Genomic DNA, 20,237 nt, shown 5'->3' on the forward strand with positions numbered 1-20,237 from the left:
CGGCCAGAACTAGAAGTGGCCAAACTTCTGGTTCTGGCCGTAACATATATAAAGGGCTGATTCAGCCAGCTATACTGCCTTTTTTCCTAGCGTGGTCTAGGTCAGGCTCCCCGCCCACCCTTTCCCCATTCTGCAGTGGATTCGTAGTGGTCAAATCTTTATTGGTGAAGTCACGCTAAGGAAGTGTGGACAAGCTTTGTCGTTGGGGTCCTATGGAGTATTCTTGAGTAAAGTTATTCTGAACCGTGATGGTTAGATATAAACTGGGTTATGTTTTTTGGTGATTTACTCAATAAAGTTATCTTTAATAAAGTTTATGGACCTCAAAAAAGATTTTGTTAAACCAATAAAGATGGCCACGGCCTTAAAGGAATACTGTAGGGGGTAGGGGGAAAATGAGTTGAACTTTCCCGGGGCTTCTAATGGACCCCTGCAGACATCCTGTGCCCGCGCAGCCACTCACAGATGCTCTGGCCCCGCCTCCGGTTCACTTCTGGAATTTCTGACTTTAAAGTCTGAAAACCACTGCGCCTGCATTGCCGTGTCCTCGCTCCAGCTGATGTCACCGGGAGCGTACTGCACAGGCCCAGTATGGTCTGTGCCTGCGCAGTACGCTCCTGGTGACATCAGCGGGAGCGAGGACACGGCAACGCAGACGCAGTGGTTTTCAGACTTTAAAGTCGGAAATTCCAGAAGTGAACCGGAGGCAGGGCCGGAGCATTGGTGAGTGGCTGCGCGGGCACAGGATGTCTGCGGGGGACCATTAGAAGCTCCGGGTAAGTTCAACTCATTTTCCCCCGACCCCCCTACAGTATTCCTATAAAATGCCAGCCTGGAGTGTCTTGTGTCATTATTGCATTTGTTTAAATAAGTATTATGGTAATGAAAATATTGCCTACAGTCCCGTAGCTTATACTAGCTTGGATCCTGGATGCCGCTGTGCTGGCCGAATTGCAGAGAAACGGAGGCTTGCGAAGGGGAATTGAAGACGCAGTCCTGGACTGGATATCATTAAGGCTCAATATATTCTTTTTTACTCCAGTATGCCCTAACGGGGTGAGCGACAAACACGTCAGGACTCCAACAGTTGTCCCCCAAAATGTTACTGTGCCCCCTTTCAAGGTGCAAGTGCATTACAATTTCTCACACCCGTGTCACGTGCTATGTGTGGCAGCCACGTGGGATGCGAATCTGAAAGTAGGAGCAGCTGGACACAAGCGGTGGGCGGACTGGTGAGAATTTTTTTTGTCACAAGGCCAATTACAGAGAGATTACATGCTGGAATTGAAAGGAAATCGGCCTGCATTGTATGGGCAGCCAACAGATCTCTCTCTGGTCAGATTCAATCATAAAGAGATCCGTCTCTCGGTCGATCTGCCCAGGGCTGTGGAGTCGGTACAAAAATCATCCGACTCCAACTCCAACTCTTCAAACCACCAACTCCGACTCCAACTCCCCAAAATGGGTCCGACTCCAACTCCTTAGCAGGGCTGTGGAGTCGGAGTTGGAGTCGGGGCAATTTTGGGCACCCGGAGTCGGAGTTGGAATCGGAGTCGTGGTTTCATAAACTGAGGAGTGGGAGTCGGGTGATTTTTGTACAAAATCCACAGCCCTGTTAAATATTAGACTAAGGAGTCGGAGTCGAGGCCATTTTGGTTACCTGGAGTCGGAGTTGGAGTCGGAGTTTCATAAACTGAGGAGTCGGAGTTGGAGTCGGAAGATTTTTGTACCGACTCCACAGCCCTGCTCCTTAGTCTAATACTTACCAGGGATGTAGATTACTTTAGAAAACCACCAACTCCAACTCCAGGTACCCAAAATTGCGCCGACTCCACAGCCCCAGATCTGCCCATACATCGCTGGATGCATGAGCACCTCTACTCTTTGCGGTCAGTTCTGCAGCTACAGCAGTCTCCTATTGATAAGAATCTGCTGATCTGCAGTAGTGGCTATAGGAGTTAATTTCTCAGCAACATTAGGTATAGCTAGAGTGTGAGTGGTCACATGACTAGCTTCTCCAGAGGGAATCTCTTTAAAACGCATCTCGGCAGCACGGTGGCGTCCCCGGTTCGGTTCGAATCCCAGCCAGGGCACTATCTGCATAGAGTTTTTATATTCTCCACTTATCTGCATGGGTTGCCTCCAAATTGGCCCTTGACGGCGCATGACTATGGGAGGGATTTAATTGTGAGCCCCCTCTGAAGACAGTGACATGACTATGTATTCCATAAAGCGCTGCGGAAAATGTCAGTGCTGTATAAACAACAATAATCGAATACTACAATTTGTGTGAGTAATGCTCCCCATTCACCTTTACTAACAAGTAAAATCTGGGAGGGTGAACAGGGACTTTAAATAAGCTCAGGACTGCATTGATGAAGTTCAGAAGCTGAACTAAACGCCCCCGTCTTTGGAAGGACCTAGACGTTAAACGGGGAGGGGGGGCGGGGGGTAGAGAGAGATGAAAAGCATGAAATATTCCAAAGCTTTTAGAAGATCCTTTTTTTCTAGGCTAAACCTGAAATAAACTAAAAACACAACAGACTGAAAGCAGACTAAACTGACAAGATGGGGCATGCAGTGTTCTGACACTATTATGTTTAACTGCTCTGCCTTAAAAGATTAGGTGAGAGCTAACTGTCTACCTTTTTACTGTACTGGATGAATCAGCCTCCGCTGGCACATTTCAGGGGATGATTTACTAAAGGAGAATGTTTTACGCCCGCCTGGCACGAATCTGTTGGTTGTTACAGCGCAGACAGCTCACGGGCCATTTACACAACGGACGTTTCCTCTGAATGAGGCATAAACACAGGTCTACAGGCCCAGCATAACAATTGTTTATTTAGCAAATTATCCCCTTGGCCTTAGGCAAAAGATGGCGAGTTTTATTAAGTTATTCCATGGAGTTTGAAAAGGGCAGGAGAGGAGGCACCGAAGTTAAAGAGAAACCGTGAACAAGAATTGAACTTCATCCCAATCAGTAACTGATACCCCCTTTTACATGAGAAATCTATTCCTTTTCTCAAACAAATCTTCAGGGGGCTCTGTATGGCTGATATTGTGGTGAGACCCCTCCCACAGTGTGATGTCAGGACCATGGCCCTGACAGTTCCCTGTCTGTGAACCTCATTCCATTGTGGGAAATACCAGCTGTTTACAGATAGGTCCAACTGCCAAAAAAGCAAGCAGCAGCTACTTCCACTGACATCACCTGCCAGCAGTAAAAAGGCACCATGTGATAAATGTCACAATGTAAATCAGGGACAGGAAAGATTTTACACTGGGCAATCACTGACTAAATCATTTATACATAATTATTGTAAAAATGAAGCACTTTTTTATTACATTATTTTCACTGGAGTTCCTCTTTAACCTCCTGGGCGATACAATAACATCGCCAGGGGGGCGGGGCAGCACTTTTTCTAATTTTTTTTTTTTTTATTTAATCATGTAGCTAGCCTGTGCAGCGGCATCCCCCCACCCCTTCCGATCGCCTCCGGCGATCAGAGCAAACAGGAAATCCCGTTCAGAACCATGGCGACCATCGCGATGATGTCATCGACGTCGTGACGTCAAAGGGAGTCCCGATCCACCCCTCAGCGCTGCCTGGCACTAAGTGGCCAGGCTGCGCACGGGGTCTCTGCGGGGGGCCCTATAACCCGGCGGGTAGCGGTGGATCAGCAGCGATCGGTTGTTAAATGCAGCTAGCAAAGTGCTAGCTGCGCGTAACAAAAAAAAAATATGCAAATCGGCCCAGCAGGGCCTGAAAAATCCTCTGCGGCGGTATAGCCCGAGCTGAGCTCGGGATTATCGCCCAGGAGGTTAAAGCTCTGGTTCAAGCCATGCTTTTTATATGCATTTATTAGAAGGATAGCTGACATTAATGATGCATTAAAGGAAACCTGAACTGAGAAGGATGTGAGGGCTGCTATATTTATTTCCATTTAAAGAAAATACGTAATTAAAAAAAACCCTCTGGGGATACTTACCTATGGAAGGGAAAGCGTCTGGATCCTTAAGAGGTTTCCCCCGTCCTCCTACATTGCAGCACTTGAAGTGCTTTCGAACAGAATACCGCTACTGTGCCTGTGCTGGAGCTGGGAAAAGGTAAATATTGCAGGTGCTGCCGCTCCAGCACCACAGTCGGCAGGCTTATCGGCTGTGATTTCGGAGCAGCCAGCACTCGAACGGAGGGAGGGAGGAGGACAAGGAAGCCTCATTAGGATCCAGAGGCTTCCTCCTCCCAAGGAACGCATCCCCCGTCTGTTCTTTTTTTCATTACAGAGTCTCTGGCAGAGACAGTTGCCTGACTTACAGCTGCCTGGCAGTCCTGCTGATCTCTTTGGCTGCAGTAGTATCTGAACCACACACCTAAAACAAGAATAGTGGCGTAGCAATAGGGGTTGCAGAGGTAGCAACCGCATCGGGGCCCTTGGGTTAGAGGGGCCCCGAGGGGCCATCCCTCAAGCACAGTATTAGCTCTCTATTGGTCATGTGCTGGTAATAATCACCTCTATAGATGCTTTAAATAGTGGTAATCATTAACAAGCTGTTCCCCATCCCCTTCTTGCATCTCTGACACTGTGGAAATCCTTGGCAGATTTTGGTGCGCTGTATCAATTGTTATGTATAGAGTGCTTGGGGGGGGGGGGGGGGGGCATGTAAAACTTGCATCGGGGCCCATAGCTCCATAGCTGCGCCACTGAACAAGAATCTGTCTAATCCAGTCAGACTTCAGTCAGAAACACCTGATCTGCATCCTTGTTCAGGGTCTATGGCTAAAACTTTTACAGAAAGAGGCTCAGCGGGGCAGCCAGGCAATGTGCATTGTTTAAATGAAATTAGTATGGCAGCCTCCACATCCCTCTCAGTTCAGGTTTGCTTTAAATAGTTTTGTAAAAATACACTATAAGTTTTGCAAAATAAAAAAATAATGATACCGGCTAAATCAAAACATATTTTTATCTCTTTTTCTGCAACCTCCAGCTGCCTGATCACTCCCTGTCAGTCTGAAACATTCCCTCTTTAGGCCACATACACACATCAGATCATTTTCTTTTTAAAATGAAAGATCACAGACCAATCTTACCCCCTTCCATGAAGTATGAGAGCCATACCTTCACAGTCTTTTCTATGGAGCTGAACTTCCCATCATAAAAATTTTTTTGCAAGATGCTGCACACACAGATGCTGTACAGACACAACAGATCAGTATCTGCAAAATATCTGTTCCTGCCAAAGATCCGTTCCTACAAATTGCATTCATAGTCTATGAGATCTGCAGATCCTCATACACACATGATTTAAGATCTGAAAATCCATCCTGGTGGATCTGATCTGCAGATGAATGTCTGTTAGACAAGGTGTGTATGATGATCTGCAGATATCATAGACTATGAATGCATTTTGCAGGAACGGATCTTTTGCAGATACTGATCTTTCGAATGTCTACAGCATCTTTGTGTGCAGCATCTTGCAAAGATTTCTGTCTGATGGGGAGTTCTGCTTCATAGAATAGACTGTGTAGAGTATGGCTCTCATACTACATGGATGGTGGTAAAATTGGTCTGTGATCTTTCATTTTCCAAAGACTATAGTCTGATCTGTGTATGAGCCTTTAGTCACCACTCATTAACTCATGTTAATCAATGGACTAGTTCACACTTATCAGCGTTAACCTGCCTTATCAGAGTAGCATACCGAGTGCTACGAACTTATGTCTACTAATTGGCAAAGACGAAAGCTCCACTCATCCTGCCCTGAGCTCCTGCGGGTCCAATCACTTTAAAAGACATTATCCCTGCACTTTGATTGGCCCAATAGGCTGCCTGTCACTTGACAGGCAGCCTATTGGGCCAATCAAAGTGTGGGGATAATGCCCTTTAAAGTGATTGGACCCGCAGGGGCTCAGGGCACGAGGAGTGGAGCTCTTGTGATTGCCAATTAGCAGACATAAGTTTGTTGCGCTCGCTATGCTACTCTGATAAGGCGTGTTAACCTATACTCACATACTCAGTGTCTGCTAAAGGGATGATAAAGCTATATATACATGCAAAATGCATGTTGCATGAAAAAAAGCTTTCATGATAACTTCAGATGACAGTCTGTGAAAGTTTGCTGTACAGATATGCTTGCTGGGCTTTTTGCTAAAAGCGTGTCGTGTGTGTGTGTGTGTGTTTCTGTCTGTCTGTGCGTGTGTGTGTGTGTGTGTCTGTCTGTGCGTGTGTGTGTGTGTCTGTCTGTGCGTGTGTGTGTTTGTGTGCATGTGTGTGTGTATGTGTGTGTGTGTGTGTGTGTGTGTGTGTGTGTCTGTGTGTGTGTGTGTGTGTGTCTGTGAGTGTGTGTGTGTGTGTTTGTGTGCATGTGTGTGTGTGTGTGTGTGTGTGTCTGTCTGTGCGTGTGTGTTTGTGTGCATGTGTGTGTGTATATGTGTGTGTGTGTGTGTGTGTGTGTGTGTGTGTGTGTGTGTCTGTGTGTGTGTGTGTGTGTGTGTGTGTGTGTGTGTGTGTGTGTGTGTGTGTGTGTGTGTTTGTGTGCATGTGTGTGTGTATGTGTGTGTCTGTCTGTGCGTGTGTGCGTGTGTGTGTGTGTGTGTGTGTGTGTGTGCGTGTGTGTGCGTGTGTCTGTCTGTGTGCTTGTGTCTGTGTGTGTGTCTGTGTGTGTGTCATCAAGAGACATCAAGGGGAAAGCAATGTGCCACACAGACAGCAATAGCTGGCTGAGGGTTTTCCAGCTCTAGCTGCCGAGGAAGAAGACAACATTGGGAGAATCTGTGCACAGACAAGCTTGCCACCTGTAACCAACAAGTTGGGCACTGTACCAGTACTTTGTTTACATAGCTCTAAAAGAAAAAATATATATATAACCAGTGAGAGGAGCGGGAGCCTACAAAGCAGTGAGTACACAAGAAATTAGTACACTCTGCAGCTTGTTTGCTGCCAGTATAACCACAGAGTAACAGCTTGTACTGCACATACTAGGGCGCTCATGCCAGTATCTTTACACCCTTGCCGTTATGATTCTTTCCAGATTTTAGGGTCTAAAAGAGGTGCAATTTTTTTCCACTCTTTCAGACCCTAAAACCTGAAAAAAATCATTCTGGCAGGGAGATCTGCAGCAGAATAAAAAATTCACCTTCCTGGGCTCCGGCGCTGCAGTTTTCACTTTGACCACAAGATGGCCCTAATATACATATAAACGAACTTCTCTATATTTCTCTAATATAGTGAAGTTCGTTGTAAATATTAGCCCCGCCCCGATGACGTCACGCCGCCAACGCTGCTCCGCTGCTTGGATTGGCCACCAGGTCCCAGGAAGAATAGCGGGGACATGGGGATCCCGGCGGCCAGGGAAAGACTCCACACTGCCGGGGAGAGAGGCTGGAGTCCCGCTGCACAGTGCGATCGTGCGCGGAACTCCAAAACTAAAGGTAAAGTGCTGCACTGCCTACCCCGACCTGAGCTCGGGATCACCGCTAACAGCTTCTTTTTTCTACCCCGAGCTCAGGTCGGGAAAACCAGCAAGGAGGTTAAAAAGACTTTTAAAGTCAATAATGCCAGTGTATTAATCAGGGCATTTTCTTAAAGTGGGATTGTCCCCATAAAAATCTAATTTCAACAGCAACTGGTCTGAGTGTATTAAGTGAAAAAGATGCTAATCCTGCATTCAAAACTTTCAAAAGTTTTTCTACTGTTATAGTTTGGAGATATCACATACTTTAGGAGAACTGGCCCTTTAATAGTCAGTGCAACACAGTTGCATGCTGGGGGTTCTTTTTATCTATAATATATTCCTCCTCTTCCAATTATTTCCCTGCCTAGCTGCCTATCTGAAACACGATCCTCTGCTCACTTGTGTTTACAAGCAAGGCTGAGGTGAGGTGAGGTGAGAAAAGGAAAAAAATGAAGGGCAGAAATGACATCAGGATTTAGCCTCAAACTGTGGGCAAAATACATGGTTCTCACCAGGAACAGAATTCTCTTCATTTACCATACAAAATTCACTTAAATCAAAACGTGGACAGTACAATATATGTGTTATGTAAGTAGATCAAGTATTTATCTACTTATATGTGTGTTTTTCTCCCTGGCATAGTATGGATAATCCTACTGCTTTAAGTATAATTTCACTAGCACTTAAAGGACACCTGAAGTCAGAGGGATATGGAGGCTGCCATATTTATTTCCCGTTAAACAATACCAGTTGCCTGGCAGTCCTGCTGATCTAGTTGGCTGTAGTAGAGCCTGAATCACACACCTGATCCAAGCATGTGGCTAATCCTGTCAGACTTCAATCAGAAACATCTGATATGCATGTTTGTTCAGGATCTATGGCTAAAAGTTTTAAGAGGCTCAGCAGGACAGCCAGGCAATCTGCATTGTTTATAAGGAAATACGTATGTCAGTCTCCATATCCCTCTCAGTTCAGGTGTGCTTTGAAAACTTTTTGTACAGTTACCGTTCACCTGTAAATATCATTATTTTATAATCCATAGTGTGCAAAGGAATAATTTGACTTACGTGCACATAGTGGAAGTGTCTCTAACTCATAGGACTTTGTGACCTAGGTGCCCATTGCTTGCTCAAGTAAAAATAGGAGAGTAGTGATGAGCAAAACATTCTGTTAACATGCAAATAAGCACTGAGCAGCTGTCAGCCAATTGATCAGCAGCTGTCAGCTTTGTCTCCCTTCCTGGCTGAGAGGACATTTGCATATTGAGAAATATTTTGCTCATCACTAACTTACTGGGTTGTCTCAAGAGGCACACAATGCTTTAGAAGCAGAATTCTCCTCCAAATGCCATCTATTTTCAGAAGACGAACACTATAAAACGCGGTCATATTCTGCATTATATTCTTTGTTCTATTTTTTACTTCTGACATTCCTTCCTGTTTTATTTATGTATTTTTTTTAGAATAGATGTGGAAGGCCGAGCGCGTCCGATGGTGCATTCCTTCCTTTTGTATTACACCTCTCCTCACTATGTTAAGTTCAGCTCTTTATTTTGAAGCTTCGGGAAAGTAAACAATGTTAACATAACCCGGGCGCCAGATTTTCTTCTTCTTCTTCTTTTCTTTCACTCTGTTGACTGTGCAGCACAAAAGCAAACCTCTCAGAGCAAAAGTTCATTAATGTACTTTTTCCTTTACATCACGCTAAGATGAACAGATGTCGGTGTGCTTCAGATACCAATATCTCAAAATTGTGGGGGAGTGGAGGCTGGTGTTCTAACTATCCTGCTACCAGTCTACCAGTACTTGCCAACTAATCTACTGAATACCCTGCTAACAAAACTAAACAAACCATTATATTAATTATCCAGCTTTTACAGCAGTAACTCTACTAACTGTCCTACTAACAGAACCATTGACTATACTAACTATCCTGCTAGCAGTACTAGCCAGATACTCCACTGAATATCCTGCTAACAAAACTAACCATTATACTAACTGTCCAGCTATTAGTAACTCTACTAACTATCCTGCTAACATAACTAATCAGCTACTATTCTGACTATCCTGCTACCAGTACGAGCCACCTACTCTACTGAATATACTGCTAACAGAACTAACCATTATACTAATAATACAGCTTTTAGTGCTATCTAGAAACTCTACTAACTATCCTGCTAACTGGACTAACCATCCACTATGCTGACTATCCTGGTACAAGTACTAGCCAGATACTTTTCTGAATATCCTGGTAACAGAACTAACCATTATACTAATTATTCAGCCATCAGTACTATCTAGTAACCTTACTAAATTATCCTGCTATCAGAACTAACCATCTACTATACTGACTATCCTGCAAACAGTACTAGTCAATGATCCAGCTATTAGTATTATCTAGTAATTCTTCTAACTATGCTGCTAACAGTACTAACCATCCACTATACTGACTATCCTTGTATGAGTACTTGACAGCTACTCTTCTGAATATCCTGCTAACAGATCTAACCAACTATTATACTAATTATTCAACTATCAGTACTATCTAGTAACTCTACTAAACTATCCTGCTAACAGAACTAACCATCTACTATACTCACTATCCTGCTACCAGTACTAGCCAGCTACTCTACTAAATATCCTACTAACAGTACTAACCATTATACTAATTATCCAGCTATCAGTACTATCTAATAATTTTACCAACTATCCTGTTAACAGACCTAACCATCTACTATACCAACCATCCTGCTACCAGTAATATCCAGCAACTCTACTGGCTCGCATTCTAACAGCACTAACCAACTACTGTACCTACCAACTACCCTGCTACCAATGATATCCATCAACGCTACTGACTATCCTGCTAACAGAACTAAGCAACTAATACACTAACCTTCCTGCTACCACTGCTATCCAGCAAATCTACTGATTTTCCTGCTAACAGAACTAACTGATTATTACAGTAACTATTCTAATGCCAGTACTATTCTGCCACAATACTATCTATCCTGCAAAGAAAACCAACCAATCAATATACTAACTATCTTGCTGCCAATAACTTACCAGCATTTCTGCTGAGTATCTTGCTACCAGTACTTTTCCAGCAACTATACTTTCTATTCTGCTATCAGTACTATTATACTAAAGCTAACCATACAGGAGTCAATAATGAACCCATCCTGCAAGTGGTCACCAATCAAGCAAACAGTACTGGTTAATGTACCACTCTGTTTATTTGAACTTAAAAAAATGAAAGCAGAAATCTGATTTAGAATCAATTGACCATTAGCATTTTAGAGCTTGATGAACTACAACACTATTAGGACACTTAGCCCCTAGCCCCCCTATATACCCAGATTAAAGAACTTTCTGCCATTTACAATCATCCTTTCAATTGTTAAACTGTCTGAAATCCATCATCAGAATTATCAAATCAGTAATTTAGGGTAAATAGGCTACTGGCATACTAACAAATTCGCGAGAAAAGCCAGCACATGCATGGCCAATTTATCTACAGTATTTTTCTGCCAGTACTAACCAACTAGTAAACAAACTAACCTGCTACCAAAGCTAATGTACTCATTAATAGTAATGTTATTAACCGGTAGCTGTGCCTGATCTATCTATCTACCCATCTATCTATTCAACTATCTATCAGCCAATTCTCTCAACTTGTTATTTAATGTATCTATCTTATTACATATGTACCTATATCTATCTATCTATCTATCTATCATCTACCAATTCTATTAACTAGTTATCTAATTTATGCATTATCTATCTGATTATATATGTATATCTATCCATCAGCCAATATAAGTATTATCTATCTATTTATCTAAGTCATGTAACATATTCTCCGCCTATCTAGTTACCTATGTAAAAATCTATCAAGCTAGTTATCTACTTGCAAATGATCTATTCATTATCTACATGTCAATATTCTACAGATTATCTACATCCATTATTTAAATTCTTACCTAATATCTATCTATCTATCTATCTATCTATCTATCTATCTATCTATCTATCTATCTATCTATCTACATCTTTGCACTACTGGTAATCAGTCTCAGTTACATAAAGAACTACTAGACTAATTTACAGGAAAGTTGAAAGTGTTGTACCGTGTTAGCCATCAGTAAAAGCAAGAAGTTTAGAATCAGGATGGTACCATTTTTTAGGCTAAATGGTATCATCCTGATTCTAAACGTCTATCATTATATACCGTACATATGATATACATACTCAAGCATTATCAGCCTTGCAGTGGGCACTAAAATGCTTTTGCACTTTGTTAGAAAGTAGTGGTCAAAAAATTAGGGTTACTTTGATACATTTTGCTGGTTTGGATTCGGACAAGTATTTTAATTTTAAAACGGAGAACGCATTATGAAGAAAATAATGATTTGAACATAATATTAAAGTGCGGCTTGTTATTATACTTTTATGCGGTGATTTTTTTTTTATTGAAATATACTTATATTTCAAAAGAAAATCATTTTACTTAAATCTTACTTCAACTTTCAAGACAACATTTACCCTTCAGAATTTTTACTTAATGCGCAAACATTATTTCTCTATAATTTAAAGATTTTATACATCAAAAATTACTCAAATATTAGCATGTGAAAATGATTTAGACAGTCAGATCCCTATCAGTTGCCATTTATGAAATCCTTTCTCAAATATTACTTTTTTTTCTGGGTAGAATAATAAGTGGCTGATTTTTTTTTTATAAAGATAAATAAATTAGTTACAAAATCAAATATTTTTGGACTATATACACTTAATGCACACATTTAAAATGTTATTTTTTGCTCCAAAAAAATCACAATATTTTCAGTTTAAAAGTGGATTTTCTTTAAATTAAAAAAAAAATATGGAAAACTATAAAAATTAGGTTAAACAGAAATGACTGACTTTGAGTTGATGCACATGTGATATTAAGACAACTCAGTAAATCTGCCATATATTTGAATATTGCGTGAAAATAAACATCTGAAGAGGAAGATATCTGTGAGCTTCAGGCTAAATAGCTAAACATGCAGAGCTACTCACAACGGCATATGTTAAAACAGAGCAAAGTGAGATAAGTTTATCTTCCCTACAAATCAAACCTGGTCATTCATTTTATCTACGTAAACACCAAATATTGCTCATCATTTTTAACCTAGATAAGAAAACGTCCTTTCATGAAGACAAACACCTGCAAATATTATCGAACATTAACGGTCTGGCGTTCGTTGCAGTCTGGAAATTTACGTTCCCAACGAAAGAAGCCTGGACATGCATTATTCATGAATTACACATTTTTAGAGCCTATTAATGAGCTGATTCTGTTACATGGACCTAATAAAATTCTTCCAGCAGCTACCAGGTTTCATAATTTTTTGGGTAAAGTCACAATGTGCTACAGAAGTCTAAATCCAAACTTTGTAACAGCTAAAGGACTGTTCTCTACAAAAAAAAGGTGTAATTTAAGCAAAAGCTTTAGTGGTCATACATTTTCCACTTCTGTTTAATCGGCAGGGAGTAGTGTCTGAAAAGCAGAAGCAATTATTTTGGTGCTTCGGTCGAATGCGGTCATTGTGCTCTGTGTGGGACAGACTAACTTGATCATCTAAAATATGTTTTCCTGTAAGCATGTTGGTGTGTTCATCTTCATTTCACGTTTTGCAAAATACCACAGGATTTTTTTTCCTGCTATATTATATTACCTGCTTCTTCCTGCAGGTATAAACAGCTCAGAGCATGCTTTATATGGTGTATTTATTACATGCTGGATGAAGTCGTACCTACATTAGGCTTTATAATAAACCAGCAATTATAGACATGGGAAAATATTTTACCATTTAGGAAGGGATTACTAAATTAGCCATTTTAACAGTCATCCAACCAATTTGCATTCAATTCCAGACCTCCTGTCATACCTTTGTGCTTTTCTTACTCTTTTTTTGACAGTCAAAGCCAAATCTAAAATATTTATATATTGTTGAGTGGATTGTGGATTGAAGCAGATAAAGTTTTATTCAGGTAAAAATGTTATCAGGTGGTAAAATACCTTCTTGTCTCTCTTGTTTTTTGAGCGCTTGGCTAGACGCATTACAGGACAGTGAGTCACATCATGTGACTGAATCATTTTACAAGAACATCTCTGTTCCCGGAAACATGAAAGGGTCCAGACGTGGCCAGGAGAGCGGACTAGTGCTGGGGATGTACTCATGCTCAGGTCCTAAGCTGCTGCTGGAGGCAGAGAACAAGCAGCAGCGATGAAGAGGACTGCAGACCCTGAACATGCAGTGCTAGGAGAGTCTGGGCTAGCATTCTGCTCTAGGTGATCAGTTTGGGCACAAGTATAAGGAGAGGGACCTATTTAGGCATTTCCAAAAAGTTAAGATGTTCTGCTGTGTGAGAAACTGGTGATGATTTGGGAGAGAAACGAGCTTAGACAAAATATTAAACTATGCTAGAGGACTGCCAAAAAATAAAGTTTCAGTGTGTGGGTGGGCATGTGCCTATCTAGCTATCTAGCTGTCTGTGTATCTATCTACTGGTATCTATCTACGATATTACAAGCTGCATATTTAAAATAATGAAGAAGCATATATACAATAATACAGTAGATCTATCCTTTTCAAACCCTAATTCCACAGTTGTATTTCTTTTAGTCATGGTATCTGCATCTAGTTGAAAAATGAGCTATAAACATAATTAATTACTATATATAGGACTTTTCAAAATTTCAATAAAGGGCAAAAATGAATATATATGAAATTGTAATTGTATAACACTTATGGACACTACAGGTATTCCCCAGTTAACGAATGAGATAGGGATTGTAGGTTCGTTCTTAACCTGAATCTGGCCATAAGTCATGTGCCATCACTGTTCCCTGTACCTCCTCTACGCCCATCTGTGCCTATGGTGTCCCCTTCTGTGTGACCTCTGTTCCCCTGTGCCATCACTGTCCCTCTCTGTGCCATCTCTGCCCCCTCTATTGTGTCACCTCTGTCCCCCTGTGCCTCCAGTGTCCCCCTGTGTCACCTCTGTTCCGCCATGCCTTCAGACTCCCTCTCTGTCCCCCCACTATGTCACCTCTGTCCCCCTGTGGCTCCAGTGTCCCCCTGTGTCACCTCTGTTCCCCATGCCTTCAGTCTCCCTCTCTGTCCCCCCACTATGTCACCTCTGTCCCCCCCACTTTTCACCTCTGTCCCCCTGTGCCTCCAGTGTCCCCCTGTGCCACCTCTGTTCCCCATGCCTTCAGTCTCCCTCTCTGTCCCCCCACTATGTCACCTCTGTCCCCCTGTGCTCTCAGTGTACCGCAAAAAAATGTCCTTGTACCAGTTTAAAAAACATTTTCTCTTTTAATTTTTTTTCAAATTGATTTTTTCAAAAACTACAAGGCCTTTTTGAAAAATAAAAATGTTTTACTTGTTACTACAGAATTACATTTCACATTTCTGGGCCGTTCATATCGGCGGGTTGTTCGTAAGTTGGGAACTACCTGTATATAGCTGTCCTCAGAGTCCATAGTTATTGCTCCGCAGGACAGTAGAATATTAAACTGTTTACGATACCTTACTCCATATATATATTTTGCAGATCAGAGAGGGGATAGTACTGTTGACCCTGGAAACTATAGGCATTTGCCAACGATTCAAATTATTTCAATATAATATAATAATATAGCATATCTGCAGATATAGGGTTAGAAGTGAAGATATTGAGGTATAAGGACATACCCTTCCAGGTCTACATGCTCCGAGCCTGGCGCTGTTCCTACAAAGCCAGGCAGAGTTAGTCGGACGTATCTCACCAGCCCCGGGCTACAAATACAGCAGACTGGCCACATGTATAAACTATCCTGCCTGCTCTCCTACTTATGTTACCCTTTGATGTCCTGCCAGTTACAGCCCATTACATTTTTGAATAATTGTGCTTTATTTAAATCCACGTTTTGTTTTTTTGTCCTCTTGCCTGGTTCCTCTTTACAGGACGTTGTCTTGCTTTTCCCAGAAGAGCCTCCAGGTAACTTTATGAGGCCACAAGGGAAGCTTCTCTTTTTCCGAGAAAAGCCTGATAATGACCAGATAAGCTACTGTTTCCCAATGACCAAACATTTAACATCTCGTGAAAATGAATAATATGGAGGCTGATAACGCAGAACATCTGTCTGGCCCTGGCCACAGTCAGCCAGTAAAAAAATGTGCTGCGGTGCCAAAAAGCAGCTGACGAGTGTTCCACTGACGAGTGTTCAACTCCCCGTCCCGGCTCACAAGTAAGGAGACCCTCAATCAGGAGCGGTCCACTGGGGGCAGCTCCACAGCACAGCCTGTCCTCAGATCGCTTATTGCCTGCAAGTGCAGTATTAAACCAGCTATTGTGGGGAGCCTTCACTATTTCTGCTATCCTAACAGCACAGGAAGTGGAAATAAGCTGCATATCTACTATTACTGAGCACGTGAATCATAATTAGCAGGGCTGAGCGGAATACATAGCGGTAGAAGGGCTGAAGTACAACTTTGCTTCACTACTAGAGAGAAAGTTTAAAAATGGCTGTTATGTGTTGCTATCCATCTATATATGTCCTTCCAGTGTGTATATATATAATAGCATATAGATGACATCTTTATATTATCCATATGACTAATAATACACATGTCTGTATAGCCATACTACTAATAATATGCTATCTGTATGTTGCCTGTCTACATAACTAATTATATGCTACCTATATGTTGTTGATCTATGCATACTCCTACTAATATGTTATATTGTTTGTACATCTCTACTGCTTGTAACGTTCTATCAACATGCCATCTATTATCCATATTACTATGAGTGTACTATATGCCAACTATGCATTCCCTGGCTATCAATGAATCTGTGTCTATGTTTGTATAGGCACAGATCAAATCTATCTATCTAGTAGCTGTTAAGTTCCATACTCAAAACAACTGATGAACAATTTTAAAAGCGGTAAATGACAGTTACAGACGCCAATGTATGACCATGCTCATGCATTTTGATGGATCAAATCGGATCAATTTGTTCAACGTTCCACGTGTGTACAGATCTCTAAGCGATCTTTCTGCTAAAGTCTGTGGAACGATCCTATCATTGGCAATCTACTTGCGGTCCATTGCTGTTGTCCACATCCCGTTGGTAAAGATCTTGATCATTGTGTGAAGATCATGGGAAACTTTTTAATCTGCAGTAACCAGTGATTCAGTATTCATGTCTCTTTCATACTATTACCATGTTATCTATATGTTCTTCTGCTTATATTATCATTGATATGCAGCCTACATATTATCGACATATTGTTTGTCTATCTGTACTACTATTATGATATTTTGATGTTATTGTTTTTTCTATCAACACTCTTATTGTGCTATCTATGTTACCTGAACCTAGCCTAATGGTCTACAAGCATGTCTGCTGATATGCTTATCTGTTATAATATTAGCAGTAGGGTATTGTACTGGGTTAGCCATTAGTAAAAGCAAGAAGTTTTAAATCAGGATGATACCATTTATTGGCTAACTAAAAAAAATAAGAATAAGCGAGCTTTCGGCTTTGCAGCATTCGTGGGGACAGGATTTAAGCCCGACGAAGGCTGCAAAGCCGAAAGCTCGCTTATTCTTATTCTTTTTAGTTAGCCAATAAATGGTATCATCCTGATTTAAAACTTCTTGATGTTATAATATACATTCATACAGAAAATTAACCATACAGTCCCCATGTATACAGAAAATTAACCATACAGTCCCCATGTATACAGAAAATTAACCATACAGTCCCCATGCTACCCCAGCATAGACCCCATCCTACCTTGAAGGCGATGGGCAGGGTCTTGTTGCACCTCCAGTGGGTCGGAAGCACCGAGCAAAGGAAGTTCGGGCTGTCGGTTCGGACCAGCTCCCCAGGGTGATCGGACAGCACCTCCACCATATTCCGATCGGCGTTCCTCAGCTTGCCCACCAGGGCGGCGCTGCTGCCATCCGGGGCACTCAGCGACAGGGGCTCAGTCATCTTCCCTGGGCTCAGGGTGGTGGAAGGCGGCGTGAAGCGGCGACTGGTGCTGGTATCTACGGGGATACGCATCACAACAAGCCTTGTGAATAAATGTAATCTCTTAATATAGGGGTCAGAGCAGCAGCAGATACACAGACAGCACAGAACACCCCTCAGAACACCCCTCTCAGGGGGTCAAAGTCCAATCAGAAGTTCCCCAAACTTTTCTGGACACCAGGCTGGTTCAGTCCTATTGACAGCTCAACTGGGGTAGTCTAGACTAGAGGCTGCCCAGCTGTGACCATCCTTTGACCTTCTTCCAGGTGACTGTCCCAGCAGAACTTACTGTCCACACAGCTGGAAGCCCCTTGGGAAGAAGATAACCCCTTGAAGGAGAAATGGACAACCCCTTGAACAACGACACTTTTAGTCCCTTTGCTAGACCCACAACAGCTCAGCACAATCCATCAAAAAGGAGGGTTATGAGTAGTATGCATCTGTCAAGTCCTTGTAGGCATCTCTGATGACTTTTTACCTCCTCCCAGGCGTGGACAACCCCAAAAGCCACCACCGGGTTGTTGGAGATGAAGTTGGGGTTTGGGGGTGGCTCTTGTGGCTTGTCCTGTGGTTTATGGGCACACACACACTACACACAGACAATGAGGAGTGCTGGTGAGTCAGGCTGAGGGTGCTCCTCTTCCTGGTGGTGGTGATGAAAGTGACGCTGGCTCGGCGGGCTGTCACAGGCGGAGTACGGAGAAGTTTGGCGCTGCTGGCGGAAGAGTGAGCGGAGAAGAAGCGGCAGCGCGCTCTGCTCTATGAATGAGGCTGCCTGGAAATGAATGTTGCTTTTACAGTAAGAAGTCCGGAGGAATGTCAGAGTACATTTGCATGGAAGGGGAGTGAAGCGGCCAATGGCAGAGCTTTCTGGGGCGGCGGGGTGTGGCCGCAGCCCTGAGATCTGCTGCTGCTGGCACTGACTGAGCTACTGTGTGTGGGGAGAAGTAGTGTGTATGTACTGAAGTGTGTGTCTATATACAGCAGTGTGTGTCTATGTACAGCAGTGTGTGTCTATGTACAGCAGTGTGTCTATGTACAGCAGTGTGTGTCTATGTACAGCAGTGTGTGTCTATGTACAACAGTGTGTGTCTATGCACAGCAGTATGTGAATGTACAGAAATGTCTGTCAATGTACAGCAGTGTGTGTCTATGTACAGCAGTGTGTGTCTATGAACAGCACTGTGTGAATATGTTCATAAGTGTGTGTATACTGCAGTGTAGGTACATATAGCAGTGTGTGTTTGTACAGCAGTGTGTGTATGTACCGCAGTGTGTGACTATATACAGCAGTGTGTGACTATATACAGCAGTGTGTGTGCATGTACAGCAATGTGTGTGCATGTACAGCAGTGTGTGACTATATACAGCAGTGTGTGTGCATGTACAGCAGTGTGTGTGCATGTACAGCAGTGTGTGACTATATACAGCAATGTGTGTGCATGTACAGCAGTGTGTGACTATATACAGCAGTGTGTGTGCATGTACAGCAGTGTGTGTGCATGCACAGCAGTGTGTGTGCATGCACAGCAGTGTGTGACTATATACAGCAGTGTGTGTGCATGTACAGCAGTGTGTGACTATATACAGGACTGTGTGTCTATGTACAGCAGTGTATGACTATGTACAGCAGTGTTTGTATGGACAGCAGTGTGTGACTATGTGCAGAAAGAATTGTGTGCATACTGCAGTGTAGGTACCTATAGCAGTGTGTGTCTATACAGCAGTGTGTGTATGTACAGAAATGTGTGTCTGTGTACAGCAGTGTGTGTGCATGTACAGCAGTGTGTGACTATATACAGCAGTGTGTGTGTATGTACAGCAGTGTATGACTATGTCTATGTACAGCAGTGTTTGTATAGACAGCAGTGTGTGACTATGTGCAGAATTGTGTGTATACTGCAGTGTAGGTACGTATAGCAGTGTGTGTCTATACAGCAGTGTTTGTATGTACAGAAATGTGTGTCTGTGTACAGCAGTGTGTGACTATATACAGCAGTGTGTGTGTATGTACAGCAGTGTGTGATTATGTACAGCAGTGTGTGTATGTGTCTTTGTATAACAGTGTGTGTGTGTATGTATGTAAAGCAGTGTGAGTCAGTATATGTTATGTATGAACATTCTGTGTATGTTGTGTATATGTATGCATTGTGTGTGTGTGTGTATATATCTAGTGTATGTTCTGTGTGTGTATGTAAAGCAGTGTATGTATATGTACTGTGTGTGTATACACTTTGTGGACAGTGTGTGTCTGTTCTCTAATTGTATGTACGTTGTGTGTGTGCAGTCAGTGTGTGAGTAAATACAGTGTGTATGCTATGGGTGTACTGTGTATGCTGTATGTCTGTGTATGGGTAGGGTTTTTGTATGTGTTGTGTGTTTGTGTGTGTACACTGTGTATATTATCTGTGTCCATATGTTTGTGTATGGATACAGTGTGTGTGTGTTTGTGTGTCTGTGTGTGCGCGCGCAAGCTGCTGTGGGACCCCAAATACCAGCATTGCTGACATTAAGACTTCAATACTCCTTGATGCAATCAATCAGTTTGCATGTGGCGTAAGTACTGTATGTGATGTGTGTGTCTTGTGATGTGTTGTTTCATCTCCTGTGAGCCTACATTTATCAGAATGGCTGCCACCAAAATTACAACACATGTAGTTTAATGTAGTCATTCAACGTGGGATGTGTGCATGCTTGTGCATC

The 20,237-nt window shown here is 42.4% G+C and overlaps 1 protein-coding gene across 1 annotated transcript in view; it reads right to left on the reverse strand.

Annotated features, from left to right (window-relative positions):
* Positions 1-18,283, reverse strand: part of RUNX1 (RUNX family transcription factor 1) — a 125,178-nt gene extending 106,895 nt beyond the window's left edge. Inside the window, exon 1 of the mRNA XM_068270454.1 lies at positions 17,295-18,283. Within this exon, the coding sequence (XP_068126555.1) occupies positions 17,295-17,567 (273 nt within the window). The 5' untranslated portion in view covers positions 17,568-18,283. The remainder of the gene's footprint in view (positions 1-17,294) is intronic.
* Positions 18,284-20,237: the final 1,954 nt, after the last annotated feature.

This window comes from Hyperolius riggenbachi, chromosome 2 (assembly GCF_040937935.1).
Source record: "Hyperolius riggenbachi isolate aHypRig1 chromosome 2, aHypRig1.pri, whole genome shotgun sequence".
Classification (NCBI taxonomy): Eukaryota; Metazoa; Chordata; class Amphibia; order Anura; family Hyperoliidae; genus Hyperolius; species Hyperolius riggenbachi.